The sequence below is a fragment of the Echinops telfairi genome, unplaced genomic scaffold (genome assembly GCF_000313985.2).
Source record: "Echinops telfairi isolate 266 unplaced genomic scaffold, ASM31398v2 ScPeMD7_7441;HRSCAF=8479, whole genome shotgun sequence".
NCBI classification, from domain to species: domain Eukaryota; kingdom Metazoa; phylum Chordata; class Mammalia; order Afrosoricida; family Tenrecidae; genus Echinops; species Echinops telfairi.
This window is the reverse complement of record NW_022111341.1, coordinates 1237973-1255667: the sequence shown is the minus strand read 5'-3', so window position 1 is coordinate 1255667 and position 17695 is coordinate 1237973. Positions and strand designations below refer to the sequence as shown.

The following is a 17695-nucleotide window of genomic DNA, read 5'->3' as shown; positions in this document are numbered from 1 at the left end:
GTGAGGGGATGCTTAGTTTTCTTATTGAAATCTTTTGATAAGCAGAGGTTTAAAATTCTGACGAACCTCAGTTTATCAAGTGTTTCTTTTGTGCTTATGGCATTTTCTCCCTTTTTCAGAGGAACCTCTGCCTGCCTATGTCTTCCTTGGGAAGTTTTATGTGTATGTGTGTAGCTTTTATGTATGTCAAGTTAAGTATGTCACTTAACTTGAAATAATTTTTAAGTGGCATGGGGACCACTGTTCATTTTTTCATATGGATCTCCTATTGACTCAGTGCCATTAGTTGGAAAGACTTTCCTTTGTAGAAAATCAATTGGTATAGTATAAGTATGAGTTATCTATTTCTGAATTGGTTTATTACTATTTTATTAACATTAATATTTGTAGAGGATTTTGAAGTGCATGCCCACAAAGGATATTGATCTAAGTAATATTCTACTCCCACCAAGCTGATTCTGACCCCTAGAATCCCCATGTAGTGCTTCGGAGAGGGCGAATCTGTGCAGGAGCAGACAGCCTCCTTGCTCTCCACGCAGCAGGTGGTGAGTTTGCGCCACCGACCTTGCAGCCCAACGTCTGACCCACAAGCCACCAGCGTGCCCTAAAAATAATTGGATGGAATTGTCCTGTGAAACCCTGTGCCTGGAGTTTTCTCTGTTGGGACCTTTGACATAAATGCATAATATATGCTTTAGATCAGCGGTTCTCAACCTGTGGATCGCAAACCCTTTGGGCGTCGAACGACCCTTTCACAAGGGTCGCCCAATTCATAACAGCAGCAAAAGTGCAGTTATGAAGTAGCAACGAAAATAATTTTATGGTTTGGGGGGGGGTCACCATAACACGAGGAACTGTATTAGGAAGGTTGAGAACCACGGCCTCAGATATATGTCAGTTCACATTTTCTGTTTAATCTTGAGTGAGTTTTTGTATGGAGTGCTTTTTTTAAGTGTTCATTTGATCTAAGTAGCTGACTTTGTAGCTCAGGTTGCTCCTCATCGTTGCTTAGTGCCCTGTTGATGTCTGCAGGAGCTGGGGTGGTTGATCTTGTCATAGCAGCAATTTGTGGCTTCTCTGTTTCTTTCTCATCAGTCTGTCTCTGGAGCTGTCGGTGTTTTTAAGGAACCAGCTTTGGGCATGCTTTCTCCTTTAAAACATTTAATTTATCTGGCCCTGTATGACTTCTTTCTGCTGCACTTGAAGGAGCCCTGGCGACACAATGGAAGAAAGAAAGATGAGGTGGTTTCTTTTGTAAAGAGGTACAGCCTTGGAGCCCCTGGGGCAGGTTACTCCGCCCTATCGGCTCCCTATGAGCTGCACTTGACTCATTGCTAGTGGGTTTTTGGTTTCTACTTCATTTAAGGTTAATGTGCTTGTCCTTGAACAGTTTCTTTTTTTTCGTTCTTTGACACTTTGAACAATAAGACTCCCGTTCGGAATAAATAGCCCCCCAGCATAGGGAGCTGGGTGCAAGGTGGACAGACAGAACCTTTAGGTTTCTATAGTTAAAGTGGAAAACTTAGATGATTCATTTTCATGCCTTCCTCAGTAAGCGCATGAAGTGATAATGTACAAGCACCCCCACATTCTGACATGCGGCGTCTCCCTTATCAGTGCAAGATACTCTGCTTTCTCTGGTAGTGTGACCTTTAGCATCTGGGTTATTTTAGATGTGTTCATTTTAAATTCATCAATATGTGGGGTTTTACTAGACGGCTTATCCCCAATTTTGTTTTCCTTTGGCCGAAGCACATACATGCTCTGATTAGGCTTTTTAAAAGATTGAGACTTTTTTTTAAAAATTATTTTATTGGGGGCTCATACAACACTTCTCACAATCCATCCATCCATCCATTGTGTCCAGCACATTTACACATTTGTTGCCATCATTATTCTCAAAACATTTGCTTTCCACTTGAGCCCTTGGTTATCAGCTCCTCATTTTTCCCCTCCCTCCCCGCTCCCCCTTCCCCCACCCCTCTCTCTCATGAACCCTTGATAATTTATAAATTATTATTATCTTGTCATGTTTTATTGCCCGACGTCTCCCTGCCCCAGCTTTTCTGTTGGGATTGAGACTTATTTTATGGCTCACAATGTAGCCCATTGTAATGACTGTTCCTGTGTTATTGGGAAGAATGTCAGACCCTGGTTGTAGTGTTCTGTGCGTGTCAGATCAATATGGTTGACTGTCATTCAGTTCTAATCCTTATTGGCATTTTAATTCAGTTCTTCTATAAAACTTACTCAAAGAAGGTTGTTTAAAGCTTCGATGGTAATTATGTATTTTTCCTTTTAGTTCTGTTAGTGTTTGGTCCAAGTAGTGTGAAATTGTATTATTAGGTACATGTTTGCTGTGGTTAGATGCCATCCAGTCGGTTCCGACCCATAGCAACCCTGTGCACAGCAGAAGGAAACACTGCCCTGCCTTGCGCCATCCTCACCTGCCTTGTTCCTCTGCCAGAGCCCATTGTTGCAGCACTGTGTGAATCCACTTCCTTGAGAACCTCCCTCTGTTTCTCTGTCCCTGATTTGATAAATGTGTATTAGCTACGTGAGTTATTCATGACACTTACATAAAACTATACCCAAACCATCTTAGGGGACACTCTCACTCTTCATGTGCTTCGCATATCATTGTCAGGGGCTGTCGAGTCCGTTTCTACTCAGTGATCTGGGGGGACAGTGTCGGATCACCCTGTAGGGTTTCCAAGGCTGTATTCTTTACAGAAGCCAAGGGCCATGTGTTTCTCCTGCAGAGCGGCTGGTGGACTCGAACCTCAGACCTTGTGGTTAGCAGCTTAGTGCTTAAGTGAGGACCGCCAGGGCTCCTTCTTCCTTGTATGGACTTGAACCTCAAATGTTCAGAATGGAAGTACACCCCATGAGGCTCTCAATGTTGTCATCTCTTGGGAGCTGATAGCCAGGCCTTACTTCCAAGTACCTCCCAATGGGTTTAACCTTTCAGTCAATAAGCTAGCATCTTACTATAGGTTCTTCCCAAGGGCTGCATCTGGGTAGACGGAAAGCCTAAGAGATTACTCCGAGACTTGGCTGCAACCATTTATCCTTAGTCTCCATGCAGTATAAGTCCATCGTTGCGGTACATTTAGTCACTGCTCCCCACAAAAGATGAAACCCAAACCCACTGCCAGGGAGCCATTTCTGACCCATCCATGCAGACCGCATGCAGTAAACAGCATGCAGAGGCCATAGGAACATCGGTGTGTTGCTGAAGAACATGCCTCCCGCCCTGCAGTTTCGGGGCAGCCAGTGGAACAGGAGCCACCGGCCGGAGCTTCCTGGATGCTTTCACTTTGTGAGTTTCCTCGTCAGACCCTGGGCCACCATCAACACCCCACTCCATCCTCGCCCGTAGCCTGACGGGACCCATGCTTGCAGACGGCCAGTTTAAACCTCTAGCGAAAAGCCCTGAACAAGACACTTAGATTAAGAAACTTCCAACAGACTCATTCCAACGCCAGTTCCCTGCAAAAGGTGCAGTTGGAGGTCTAGGGGATGTGCGGGCTCTCGATCTTGGACGAGGAGAGGAACGGGGCGCCGTCAGACTGAAGCTGAACAATACTCAGTACCCCAGCCCACCTCCACGTCACTCTGCGGACACCGTGCGGCAGCACGGGCTGGTTCCCCCCGCCACCTCCACCCCCCAAAGGTAAAGGTAAGGAAGTAGGAGAGCTACGGGAATAATAGCCTGCTCCCCTAAGAACCAAAAACCAAATGCATGCCATCAGCGATTCCAATTCCTAGTGACCGCACAGCTCAGGGTGAACTGCCCGGGGGGCGTTTCTGAGATTGCAGCTCTTTATGGGAGTTGTGGGTGGTGGTTAGGTGCAGCAAGTCCAACCCTGTAGACAACAGAGCAGGAGGCGTCCTGGTCCTGCGCCATGCTCACAGCTCTCCTTACGTTTGAGCCCAGCGATGGAGCCCCTATGTCCATTCAGCTTGTCCAGGGTCTTCCTCATTTTTTTTGCTGCCCCTCCACTTGACCACTTTACCAGGCGTAATGTTGGTAGGATTAAACCAGCACACACATAAATTCAAATACAATCGTACCCCTTTCTGCTTTCCTTGGGCAAGTTCTTTTAATATTCCCAGTTTTTGTTTTCACATTTAAAAGGGTGTGGCCCCCCTGTTTATTCTTGGAGGTGGGAGCTCTGAGGGCAGGAAATAAATGCATAAAACAATCTAGCAAGTGTCTGTTGAGTTTCAATTCTGTGCTGGGCATGGTGCTAACCACATGTGTGTCCTAAAGAGACGGGCCTTCACTGCTTCCCTAGAGGCAGGACCTGGGAGAGATGCTACACATGGAGAACCATGCCCTCCTCACGTCATCGCTATCACTGTTTCCCCTGATGGGCCACACTGACCCTTGGGCGGTGCTGGACTGATCCAAACCCAAACCAAATTCCCTGCCGTCGGGGCCATGCAGACTCATAGGGGCCCTGTAGGACAGGGTAGGGCTGCCCCTGTGGGTTTCCAAGACTGGAAGTCTTGATGAGAATAAACTGCCTCTTCTTTCTCCCAAGAGTGGCTGGTAGTTTTGAACTACTGACCTTGTGGTCAGCAGCCCATTGCGTAACCACTTCATCACCAGGGCTCCTGTGGGCTGATCCAAGTGGGTTCTACTAAAGCAGACACTGACATTATGGATTATGGCTTTTAGTACAAACATTTTTAATTGCTGGGGGTAGGGGTGGGTTAAAACTTTTTTTCTGACAATGGGGCAGTCGGCCAAGTAACTTTGGGAACCTATGACTGTTGCTCTGATGCCGAAGTCCAACAGCTGCTTATTAAACAAGTTTGGTCTTTATTCCTTTCATAGAATGAATTTGTATCATCAGCCACTTTGTGCTGGTGCTAACTGATCCTTTTGTAGATAGATTTTTAAGTACCTTCATGAGAGACTTACAGATCTGATAGCAGAGAAATATGACTTGCAGTCCCCTAGGGGCAGGGCTCTGTGAGGAGCCGCGGTTCCTATCTTCCTGCTAACGCCCCTGAGAACTTCTGTCTAGCCAAGGGTAAGATGTGCACTGTCCCCACACAGAGCTCTCCCCTGAAGTTGGTGGCTTTCTACCAGGGGCAAGACATTTGACCATGTCCAAGGACATTTTTGATGGTCCCAACTGGGGGTCAGGGGCACTGCTGGCATCGAGTAAGTAGAGACTAGGAATGCTGCTTAAAACCGTAGAACACAGCATGACCCCACCCCAGAGAAGGTTGTACCCAGAAATGTCCTCAGTGCTGAGGGGGAGAAACCCTGCCCTAGGAGAGCACACTTGTGATTTGGGGTAGCCCAGATCCCCAGATGGAAAGCAGTCACCAAGCATCTTCAGTTTGCTGGGTGAACAAGTGGAAGGGTCAAGCTGGCCCTTCAGAGTAGTGTGCTGTGGTCAGATAGGGAACGGGAAAGCTGGTGTCCCAGCCTTCTGCTGAGGAGGGGCTGCCTTTGTGGAGATGGGCCTCAGGGAGCTTCCTTCCCTGCTCCCTCTCTCCACCGCCCCACCCCCCTCCGCTTCTTCTATGGAATAATGACTTAACCTGATACCACCAGGGTTTCTAGGTAACTCGCTTGGCTGGGGGGAGTGCTCTGCTGCTAACAGAAAGGTCGAAGGTTCCAATCCGTCTGGAGACACCTCGAGAGAAAGGCCTGGTGTTCTGCTTCCAGGAAAACCAGCCACTGGAAACCGCCTGGAGCAGAGTTCTGCTCTGACACCCTGGCGTCACCCTGAGTCGGAAGCGGACTCTCCCGTCTCTGTGCCTGTTGGACTTTCCCACTGGGGCCTCACGTCTCCAGCCTGGTCCCCCTCTCTCTCTCCCCGCCTCTCTCTAGGGCTGAGCATGCAGCGTTCCGAGGGTGGATCGGCATCACGAGCCTCTGTGGCTTTGCGTCTGTCGGCGGCAGCCCTGCCACCTGGTGCCCAGCCCATGCCTGCCTCGCCTCAGGTAACAGAACAGGGGACACCCAGTCCCTCTGCAGTGCCAACTCACTCGTTCCCCCTGGACAGAGCCTGTGACCGGTTGAGAGAGATTTCCTCCAGTGGTTCGGCTGTTTTTCATTTTTGTACTCTGTTATGAGCTCCTCCCCTCCCCTCACAAAGGCCTCACTTTTCTGAATTGGTTTATCAGCCACCAGAGAGCTGCTGTTGAAATAGCAGAGCCTTGTTTGTTTGTTTGTTTGTGTTTTATTAATTGGGACTAATACATATATCAATCATTCCATAGTTCTAGTATGTCCAGCAGAATTGTACATTTGAAAAACAAAGAAGAACTGTACATTTGCTACCATAATCAATTTCCAAAGCCTTTATTGTTTAGCTTTCTCATTTTTCTTCAAAAGGCCCCACTCAAGAAGAAATAATAGAAACTGGAAAAGACACCACTCTGCTAAATCCACTTTTGTTTATGCTTATTTTGTGTGTGTGTGTGTGTGTGTGTGTGTGATAAAATATATGTACCCAAACCTTTGCCATTCCAATCTTCTGCACACGTGCACTTGCGTGACACTAATTATGTTCCTGTGCAACCATCGTGTGCTGTTTCCATCTGCTCTTGTCTTTCCACGGACACTTTCTCCATGGAGAAATTGCCTTGGCATTTGCCCTATCATCAGGAGTACATTGAGGATAGGTCAAGACATAAGTTAGGATTCTTAGTGTTTGGTGCACGATTGAATCTAGCATCAGGAGGACCATGTTCTTCAGACTTTACAGTTAGCGAACCTTCACCTTCAGGCTCTTTCCTTCTGGACTTCTACCACGGGGAGGGACGCTAACGCAGAAGCAGAGTGTAAGGGACCTAAGCGCACCTGAGACAAGCCCACAGAAGGGACCAGAGCTTGTTGACGTCTCCAGAGTCACTGTGGTCGTGTGACTACCCTCAAGACACCAGCAGCAATCTAAAAATTTGGAGCCGGGTGAAAGGAAATGATGAAGGGTGGGGTGGGGTGTAACGTAGTTCAGCCCAAGGGCAGACCTAGAACTGGGCTGAGGAAGGAGCCCTGATGCACAGTGGTTAAGCACAGAAGACCTGCCGTCTGCTCCAGCGAGCATTTAAACCTCGCGTCGTTCCACTTCATCCTCTGGTGCTGCTACGGGCGCATGCCACCGTGACCCAGCCTAAAGGCTAGTGCCGCGTGCAGTGCTGCTGCTGCCCAGCCCCGTGTGTGTGGTGCCATGGAAGAAAGGCCTGGTAATTGGCTTCTGTCTGTAGAGATCACAGGCAGGAGAACCCCGTGGAGCAGTTTCACCCCATAGCACCCGCTCCAGCGACAGCCATGGGTCAGAAACAGCATGCGCAATTTAAACTCTGCATCTGTTTCTTTCACACGTAGGGGCAGGGGAGTTGGGGGCTTGGAGGCCCATCTGAGGGCACTGAGAATGAATGATCAGACCCCGTCTTTCTGTCAGGAAGTCATGGCCTTACTGAGCCTGTCCACGTCAGCCCTCTGCTGCCTGGCCATTCTCCCAAGCCCCTTCTCGGCACCAGTGCCCAAGTGGGCTCCCGGAGCCTTTCCAGCAGCCACCAGGAGCCCCTCCCTGCGACTGTCAGGTTCCCATCTCTCCCACAGATGCGTCCAACCTCCATCCTCCCTGCTGGCCCGTCCTCTTCTCCTCCCCACTCCTCCCCCAGGCACACAAGGCCTGCTTGCCGCCTGAGCCTCCTTCCCACCAGTCCTTGCCAGCTCCCGTACCAGGAGCGCTGCAGCTGAGCGGCCAGCTCCTCCCAGAAAGAGGCCTTCTACTCAGCCCCTGCTCTCTCGACCCCTTCCTAGGCCAGCCCAGAGCATTCCACAGCTGAGGTGGAGGCGATCTGTGTCTATGCTGCCCCGCTGGAGCTCGCCACCCAGGACCCTGGAGCAATTGACGTGTGGCCAGTGTGTGTGAGGAGCTGGATTAAACCCAACTTAACTTAAATAGCCACTTGGCTACATACCTCGTCGTTTCGCCATTGGATACAAATGCAAAAACTGTATACAGGTAGTTCATAAAGAACTCTGTATACATGTAAATTTTAGTATTCCCACTTACCTTTGTATGTATGTATTTTCAATTGCAGTAGAATCCATATAACAAAGTTCACCTTCTTAAAGTGCACGGGCCAGTGCTATTTAGTTAGCACACTGACAAATTTCTGTCACCATCACCACCATGTAGTTCCAGAACATTCTCATCATCCAGAAGGAGATGTTCCTGCCCACGGAGTACTCATTCTGCAATGCCCTCCCCTCAGCCCCTGGCAACACCAGTCTGCCCGAGGGCTCCCGTTTCATACTGGTGGGAGCATACATATGTGCCCTTTGTGTCTGGCTTCTCTCACTCAGCTTAATGTTCTTGACATTTATCCAGGGCTCCTCTCAGCTGAGGAATATTACTCAGCCATAAAGAGGAATGGAGTCCCGATGCCCCCATTGGGTGTCTGGGGTGGGGGTTGGAGGCGGCAGCATCATGTCAGTCTGTCCATCCCATTTAGGGTTTTGTTTTTTTTCCCTCGTCCTGCTAAGTTTTGAACCACTGAGTTTTGGAGGAACCCTGGTGGGTTAATGGCTATATGTTGGGCTGAAGTTTCCAAAGTCCGTGGTTCAAAACCACCAGCTGCTCCTCAGGAGACAGGTCTTTCTGCCCCCTAAACAGTTACAGTCTCGGAAACTCACAGGGGCAGAAGGGGCCCTATAGGGCCGCACGTGATGGCAGTGACTTTCTATGTTCTCTGTGTCATCGGCTGAGACTCAGGGTGCTCGGTCCCTGATGGGTTCTTGTGACTGCTGCAGGCAGATTCTGGTTTGTCAGTGTCCATAGTACTCCACATGCACTCCACATGTGTAATGGTGCTCGGTGGGGCAACCCTTGCGCTGTTCTAGGAAACGGCCCATTGCAGCATCACCATAGAGTGGATTCCGACAGGTAACACCCGTGTGACAGGGTAGAACAGCCCCGGTGGGTTCTCTGGACTCAGCTTTACAGCACCAGGCTGGCAGCTCTTCTCTCTGGTGGAGCTGCTGGGTGAGCTTGAACAGTCAGCCTTTCAGTTAACAGCCAAGCTCTTAGCTGCCCAACCAGGGTCCTTTAGAACCACCACGGCCAGGGACTTCAGGGCCCCTGTTGGGAAGTCTCAGGGTCTCAGCCCGGGCTTCCAGGGCTCAGGCTTCTGATAAACAAGCAGTCCCGTGCTGGCTCCTTTGTGCACTGTGGGCGCAGTTCCAGCCTTCACGTTCTCATGGCTCTGCACAATCAATCCCTAGCCCAGAGAAAGCAACCCGGACACCCCATGAGGGCCCAGGAGTGCGGTGGGGTCAAGGGACACACAACATTGGGGGGGCACAGATCCTGGAAGTCCATCTTCTGATGCTCCAAGGTTTTACATAACCATGCTGGGTGCCATTTGCCCCACTGTGTAAAATGAGGGAACGTCTAGCGTGTCCTGGGGTGCCACCTTGCCGACCAGACTTCAGGCTATGGAGGCGAAGCCTCCGGAAGCTGGCAGGCTCCCTCCCCCCACTCCCATGCTTCTCCATGTGAGTGTCTACATGTCCTTCTTGTCCATTCCCTTGCAGCGGATGTTGATCCAGGCAGCAGGCTCCCCTCGCAAAAGGGCCCAGACGCCGACAATTCCCGTGCCCAGAGTGCAATCGGTCCGCAAGCAGGTAAGGACAGCTGAGCCCGCTCAGAGGGAGCCCGAGCCCAGTCGGTGCTGGACAGAGTAGAACCAACTGCCCCCTGGGCTTCATGGTTGCCATCGTTGAGAATGTTCGTAGAGGAACCAGCCTCTGCATACACACGCAGTTCAGTAGCATCGACTGCATTCTGCGAGCTGTACAGCCATTCCCTCTCGCGTTCCTCTTCGGCGTGTTCTAGGGCCACGAACAGACTCATCAAGTTCTTCCCTGTAGGGTTTTCCCGGCTGTAGTCATTACAGGAGCGAATCGCCAGGTCTTTCTCCCACAGAACTTCTCGGTCAGTTCTAGCTGCCAGTGTGACACTTAGCTAAACCTGAGCGCTTCCCCATGGTGCCACCCACCCCCAGCAGGTTATGAGCTGACACTAGGCAGCAGCACTTAGCAACGCAGAGTGGTCTCAGCGATCACTTCTCTGCGGGTGGTGGTCCTTTCTGTGTGCTGCCTTGGCCAGATGGTTCTGGCAGCTGTACAAATTTCAAAACAAAAGCCCAGCATTTCCTGCAGATAGTTTTGCACTAAGCCATCTATAGGCGCTCGGTGGACAATCAGCCCTCCACGCCCCAGGTGGCAGCACAGACTGGTAGCGAGGGTTTCCCGATTAGCAGAATGTGGGTGCTCCAGGGGAGACAAGCCCACACACTAACGAGTACCGCCCCTCACAGGAGTGCCTCCTCTGAAATTAGATTGTGAAGAATAAAGCTTGCACTAACCTACCAAGAAGGGGCCCTGGTGGTGCAGTGGTTGCGCATTGGGTGGCAAACTGCAAGATCAGCAGTTCAAAACCACCAGCAGCTCCCTGGGAGAAAGAGGAGGCTTTCTACTTCAGAACTGACTCCACAACAGTGGTTAACCTGCCTGATAAGGGCACCAATCATTGTTGAGCCACAGTGATCGATAACAGCCGTCCACAAGCCTTTCCTGGCATAGCTCTGAAGGTTAAGTATTTCAGGCTTTGAGAGCTGAGGTGGTCTCTGGCCAAATCACTGTATCAGCAGTGGGAGACGGTAAGTGGCTGAACACCACTAAAACATTTTCGACAGAAACAGTTAGTGGGCCAGGCTTGTCCGAAGGACAGGGTGTGGGAACTGCTGCTGTGTTACATCAACCCAGGCCGTTTTAGACTCCAGGCTGGAGCTCTCTTAGCCCTTGGGCCTTGAGTGGCACCTGGTAGAGAGGCACTCCTCTCTGACTGTCACTAACCCGGGAAGGTCTGTAGGGCTGTGGGAAGCAAAGGCTTGAGGAGGCCCAACAGAAACCCAGGTCCTCGGTCAGGGCCCAAGTCTGACTTCCTCACTGACCTGTCTAAGCCAACGTGTAACTTCGGAGTCTGCCCCCACCCTCCTCAGCAGCTGGGCCGACTCCAGTTCTCTCTCTCTAGATGTCTTTGACCTGCTGGGTGACTCTGTATTCACCTGTCTCCCTGGGCTTTGATTTCCTCTCCTGTTGACACCACTCATCATTTCTAGAACTTCCCCCTCGTAGGGAATGGTCCATTTTGCGAATATAACTCCAGGCCTGAGTTTCCTGGCAGGTGAGAATCAGCCGTGTCCTGCAGCTCTAAGGATGAGCTTTCAGGGATGATGGTGGGGAGACCTGGGCAGAATCGATGTCCTCATCCTACAATTTGGCTGTGTTGGGCTTCAATCAACATCCCTCCCTGAGAAACAGGAGGGGGAGAGGAAATATTAGGTAATTGCCTCCATGAACAGCCACCTCCTTCCTCCTGAGACCAGAAGAACCGGATGGTGTCCAGATACTGTGACTGAACATTTTGATAAAGATTCTGTGGAGGAATCAGGATGAAAAGGAGGTGATTAGAACAGAGTTTCATATTCTCATTGAAAACAGGCTTTCTACAGCCACTGGGCTTGGATGAACCCCTAAAAATATTGCCCCGAGATAGTCTTTAATCTTTAAACCAAAAATAACGCCTGACGTCTCCAAAGAGCGTTTTACTTAATTAGTAAGACTGTCTGCCTGGAGCCTTGTACTTTTTTAAGGAACAATTTACATGGCTTCATTGACTATGGGAACTGTCTATCAACCTGGGATTCCATGATGATGGCCACCTGGACTGTGAGACAGGAAGCCTAGAGGCCAGCACGTGTGTGTTAAAGGGAAAGGCACCTTTTGGCGACGGAGGGTGAGAATATCCATACAGTTCCAGCAATGGAATCTGCTTCAAGGAATTATGCGAGAGGAAACGGCTGGTTGGTCTACGTTTTGCTCCTATGCTCTAAACAACAGCAGCAAAGTTTTACTTCTGCAGAGAGATGGGTGCCCACCATGAGGGCCAGCATCTCCAGGGTCATTTGCTGGGGAGGTGAACTGACCGCGTGGGGGATGGTGTGGGCTTCGTCCTCTATCCCTTCTCGCTCCCTCTCCACTCCAGGTTCCCTGCTTCCTTCCCCTTCTCTGCAGGGTAGCCATGGTTGCGTGTCCTAGCAGGTGGGCACCAGCCCCATCCTACCTAATGTTTTTCAGGTCTTCAAACCCCAAGGACGACTCCCAGGGCCACGGCCTCTCCGAGGGAACAGGCTCCCAGTCCTGCCTGGTCCCCCAAAGAAAACATGGAGGAAAATAGCTTGACCTTTCAGCCCTGGCAGGGTCTGTTGGCACTGCACAGGCCCAGTTCTGCCCTTGACTTGGGCTTCCTGGCTAGCAGGTTGGCCTTCTCCCTTAGAGGCTGCAGGCCCTTGGCCCTGTGAGCTGTGACTGCTGGGTGTCCACATGGAGGGGCTGGTGGCGGTTCTTCCCTGCTGCTCCCTGGGCATCAGCAGTTCGCAAGGGGATGCACGCAAGGGGACGCACGTGGTTAGCAACCCCAGTACAGCTCATGCTTACTCCTGTTGCTGTCAGGCTCCAGGGGAAAATGTAGTCTTTCCTGTCAGCCGTTCAGACCCACCAGTGGCTCCAGGGGAGAAAAACCGGGTCACCCGCTCTCGTGATGGTTTCAGCCGGGGAAACCCGAGGGGACTGTTCTCCACAGGAGCTTGCAGTGAGTTGGGATGAACTCAACATGGACTTCCTTGTCCCTCTGGAAGGGCTGACTCGGTCCTTACTGCAGGGCAGAGAAAGCAGGCTAGGACAGTGCCAGTGTGGGTGTCATGGAGAGGCAGGAGGAGGAAGCGTCCGTCCATGACGTCGACTGTGTGATGTTGCAGGTGCGGCCTGTGCAGCACGTGTACCCGGCACCAGTGCAGTACGTGGAGGGGGCAGACGCCGTCTTCACCGATGAAGCCATGTGCGTGTTCTTCCTCCCTCCCCACCCACCCCCACCCCCACCCCCACCCCCACTCACCTTTTAGTGACTCTTCTACCTCTTTGTGCTTCTGGTTGCATTTGGTCAATTCTTCTCTTTCATCATGTTAATGGGTGTCCTTGGTGGTGCAAACAGACAACTAATGCACATGCACATTGCTGCGAACTGAGAAGTTGGAGGTTTGAGTCTGCTCAGAGGTGCCAGGGTAAACAGCCGCCGTTGGGAATCTTCCAAAACAGCCGCTCTTGGGAATCTTTTGAGCACAGTTCTACTCTGACGCACACGGGGCCACCATGAGGTGGGGTCCATGTGCTGGCCACGGGCACCGGCTTAGTTCTGTGTAGTTTCATCCTATGCATAGACCTGTGGGGTTAGAGTGCCCGGCTGCTAACCGAAAGGTCAGCAGTTGGAAACCACCAGCTGTCCCGCAGGAGAAAGATGTAGCAGTCTGTCTTCACAGAGATGTCCCGCCTCGGGAATCTTGTGGGACATCCCCTCCAGCCTGTACAGCCAATATGACTCGGGGTGGGTTTGCAGGCTACATGTTGTAGACGGGCGTGATTTGCACCGTGTCCACACAGGAGGTCCCCCTGCAGTCACTCGTAGACCTCCAAGAGGATGAGTTTTTGATTAGTCAGCATTTGATCCTGAATACTTCCTGAGGATGGTTTGGGACCCACATGTCACAGAGCCATAGTTCCCATTAGAAACGCCACGGCATCTAAACGGGGTGGGGGTTCCACGGTGACCTTTCTTTCTGACAGGCGGATGGCCTACACCTACAACCCTGAGCCCCAGATGTACGCCCCCAGCAGTGCCGCCTTGTCCTACTTTGAGGCCTCAGGCGGCTCCCAGGTGGCTGTGGCAGCCCCGTCCCCACCAGCGATTCCCTCTCACAGCGTGGTGGGCATCGCCATGGATGTCACAGGAGCCCCCGTCGTCTCCAGCCCGGGCACCTATCTCATCCGTGGGGGAATGGACAGCATGAGGCTCTCCCTGGCCCACAAGTCTCGGTCCCGGTCATCACCAGTCACGGTACGTGGGGTCCCCGCCGGGGCCAACAGCCCAGCAGGCAGGCCACAGCAGACTGGCAGCACCCGCCGCTGCAGGGAGAGAGCTGTCTGAGTCCAGATAGCTCTGACCTCAGCCTCTCCCTTGGCAAAAGAAGGAGCGTGAATCTTATGTCGGGGGCGCTTGTGAGACATCATCTGTCAGGAGCCCTGGTAGCATAGTAGTTATGTGTTAGAGTGCTAACCCAAGGTCAGCAGTTCGAAACCACCACCCAGCTCCCTAGGAGGAAGATGAGTTCACAGGGGCAGTTCTGCCCTGTGTGGTAGGCACAACGGACTCAACTACAGTGAGTGTCTCTGAGTTGTGAGCTTGGAATACAAGCGAAGTCTCCTTGTCCATGGGAGCTGCTGCTCTGGCTCTTCTGTTATCCGTGTGCTCATCAGCCTCTTAGAGACTCCGTCTCTGTGGAAGAAGCTGGACTGAGTGAAGCAAGTGGAACCTCTCCCCTGCGTAAGAGTCACACCCAGCTCTTCCCTCCGTGCTCCTGTCCAAGCAATGACTTCACCTGCTTTGAAAACTCCTATTTTCAGGCTGTCGCACCTCATTACATGAAGTGACTGCAAATAATAAGATGTAATTGCCAACCCCATGTGAATCAAGCCCCGTCAAGCTGATCCATGTTTTGAAGGGACTCTGCTTAGCCCTAGAGTGGCAGCAGCAAGGCTGCCCGGGAGGGAGGCAGTCTTGTCTTTGGTGTATAAATCATGCCTGACATGTCACAGTGTTTCAGTGATTATGAAACAGACCTAACAGGGCTCACTCATGTGCTGATCTTAATCAAATAAGTCAAAGAACCTGAAAACAGGTTGAAACATGAATGAATAAAAGAGTAAACTCATTGTCATCTAATCGCTTCCGACCCATATGGACCCCATAGGGCAGGGTAAGACTGCCCCTGTGGGTTTCCAAGACTATAACTCTTTTTTTTTTTTTAATGATTTTATTGGGGGCTCGTACAACTCTTTTTTTTTGATGTCTTTTATTTTTTTAAACCTTTTATTAGGGGCTCATACAACTGTTATCGCAATCCATACACACATCAATTGTGTAAAGCCCATTTGTACAGTCATTGCCCTCATCATTCTCAAAACATTTTCTCTCCACTCAAACTCCCAACATTAGGTCATCATTTTCCCCCTCCCTCCCCGCTCCCCCCAAGACTGTAACTCTTTCAGGAGTAGAAAGCCTCAACTTTCTCCCACAGTGTGACTGGTGGCTTTGAACTGGTGACCTGTCGGTTAACAGCCGAATGTATAACCCGCTACGCTGTGAATGACTCAAAGTAGGCTATTCATTAATAGCTATGTCAGTGAAAGCGAATGTTCCAATCTGGCTTGTGAGTGGAGAGAACACTATTATACCTCTGCTCTGAGATCTGCTACCTGCTTGAGTGTTTTTCCGGTTGCTCCCTGTCCAGCTCCAGTGGCTGTTAGATAATTATGAAACTGCCGAAGGTGTGAGTCTCCCCAGAAGTTCTGTCTACAGCCACTACCTTCGACACTGTCAGGACCACAAGCTGGACCCTGTGAACGCCGCCTCATTTGGGAAACTGATCCGTTGCGTGTTCATGGGCCTGCGGACCCGACGCCTGGGGACCAGGTGAGGCCACTGTCTGATGCCCCCACCTGCCCCCTTTTCCTTGAAGCAGAAATTGGGCATTTGGGGAACGTGAGCCCTCCTCCTTCTTTTGAGGTATCCTAACTTGGGTGAGCCAGGAGACATCCTGAGTTAACCACGTCCTGGAGACATGTTCTCTGAGGTCAACTAGCTGAAAGGTTTGTGGTTCAAACCCACCTAGAGGTGCCTCGGAGGAAAAGCCTGGTGACCCGCTCGCTGCCAGAAGTTCGAAATCTTGGAAACCCTGTCAGGCACAGTTAGTGGTACTTTGCTCCCACGGGGTCTCTAGGAGTCAGGCTCAACTTGGCATCAGTTCACAAGTGACCTACAGGTTGCTGGTGCAAGCCCATCCCGAGGGGCTGCAGAAGAAAGGCCTGGCCATCAATTTCCATAAGGACAGGCGTCAAGAAAGCTCCCAGAGCCCAGAAGGCTCTGCTCTGTAGCACAGGGATCACGTGGAGCCCAACCCCCACAGGACAGCGGGGTTGGTGTTTGGGTCAGGCTGTGGTGGCAGCGTGTCCTTTATTTGATATTTTAATGCTCTGTTGTTGCATATGCAGATTACATTGCGATGATGTCACAGAACACTACGGAATGCTATTTAGGCATTTAAAGACATTTCATTAACCTAGATCCCACATATCTATTTTCTAAAGTGAAGGGTGTAGGTTTACGCATAAAGGTAGAGCCCAAAGAAAGAACAGGAGCGGAGGAGATTCAGACAAAGACTCAGACTGTGTCTCCACCGGCGGTTCCCACGGTCTGCTCCACAGAAGCCGGGGCGGTCCTCCAATAGCGAGCGTCGTCTCTGTTCCAAGACAAGTCATGTCGTTGCTAAATGTAAACGCTTGAGACATTTCTGGGTATAAATATGTTCTTCTCAGTTGTCTTTTTTTTAATATATATATTTTATGAGCTCTGGTAAACATATCGTACACTCAAGAGATCAGCCATCTCAGGAGGAGTTGTGCAGTCATCCCCACACGCACTTTGGGACCTTGTCCTCCTCCTTGTCTCCGTCAGTGTTGCACCCTCCCTGCCGTGCCCCGAGGCGAGCATCAGTCCCCCTGCTGCCTTCGTCATTCCACTCTCCCCGGTTCCCTATACAGACAAAAACACAAAACAAGGGCACAGCGCAGACAGGGCCCTGGCACCGCTGTAAGCTTCCCCTGGGAAGCTGGTGATGGGACGTGGGGGTGCAATTCCGTTTTCTTCATTTGAGATTTTCCATAACAGCAAGTTGTGGTTTCAACAAAACAGTTTCTGACTTTCCAGAGTCCTCGGGTGGTGCCAACAGGGGTGCCCACACATGCTGGCTGTCAATGGAATGGCTGTCGGTTCTAGTTCACCCAGGTGTGCCTCGCAAGTAGCACCTGGTGATCTCCTTCCAAAAAAACTAGTCATTGAAAACTTTGTGGACCACCGCCCTCCGCTGACACACTTGGGGTCACCATGAATTGGGATGGATTTGACAACAGCCGAGGGGCTTCCGTGAAACAGAGTGAAATGGGTTTCCTCTGCACAGCATGTCTCAGAGCCTTTATCCAACGAGAACACTCGAGGGACAACTCTTGAATCTTTCACCGAGAGCCCTAATGCTGGCCAGGCAGGCGTCCCAGCTCGCTGTGGCCAGCCCCCGCTGACAGCTGACTCTTGGGTGTTGGTTTCCAGGGGCAACTCCAAGTGTCATTACTATGGGATCCGCCTGAAGTCAGACTCCCCGCTGAACCGGCTGCAGGATGAGGCACAGTTCACGGCCGTGAAGCAGCAGTCCTCGCACCAGAAGCCCAGGTGGGTGAGCGGGGCCCAGGCAGGTGCAGGGTTTCCTCAGATACCAACCCTCCAGGAGGGGAAACTCCTGTTTACACCCGTCTCCAGCATCGCGGGTCAGGGAGCCGAGGCGCCTGTGGAGGGTGTGAGGTGTGAGGGGGCAGGAGGTGCAGGGGAAGAAAGAGTGCATGTGGGTGCATCTGCACAGACCAGGGTGAGTCAGACGGTCCTGCTGCAGACCCATGGAAACCTCTGGTAAGCACACATGTCGCAGC

The 17695-nt window shown here is 51.3% G+C and overlaps 1 protein-coding gene across 1 annotated transcript in view; it reads left to right on the top strand.

Annotated features, from left to right (window-relative positions):
* LOC101659188 (DNA-binding protein RFX2-like) overlaps positions 1-17695 on the top strand; it is a 35881-nt gene that overhangs the window by 14247 nt on the left and 3939 nt on the right. Inside the window, exons 4-9 of the mRNA XM_045298697.1 lie at positions 5858-5970; positions 9578-9667; positions 12865-12944; positions 13727-13997; positions 15451-15632; positions 17322-17441. Of these exons, the coding sequence (XP_045154632.1) occupies positions 5858-5970; positions 9578-9667; positions 12865-12944; positions 13727-13997; positions 15451-15632; positions 17322-17441 (856 nt within the window). The remainder of the gene's footprint in view (positions 1-5857; positions 5971-9577; positions 9668-12864; positions 12945-13726; positions 13998-15450; positions 15633-17321; positions 17442-17695) is intronic.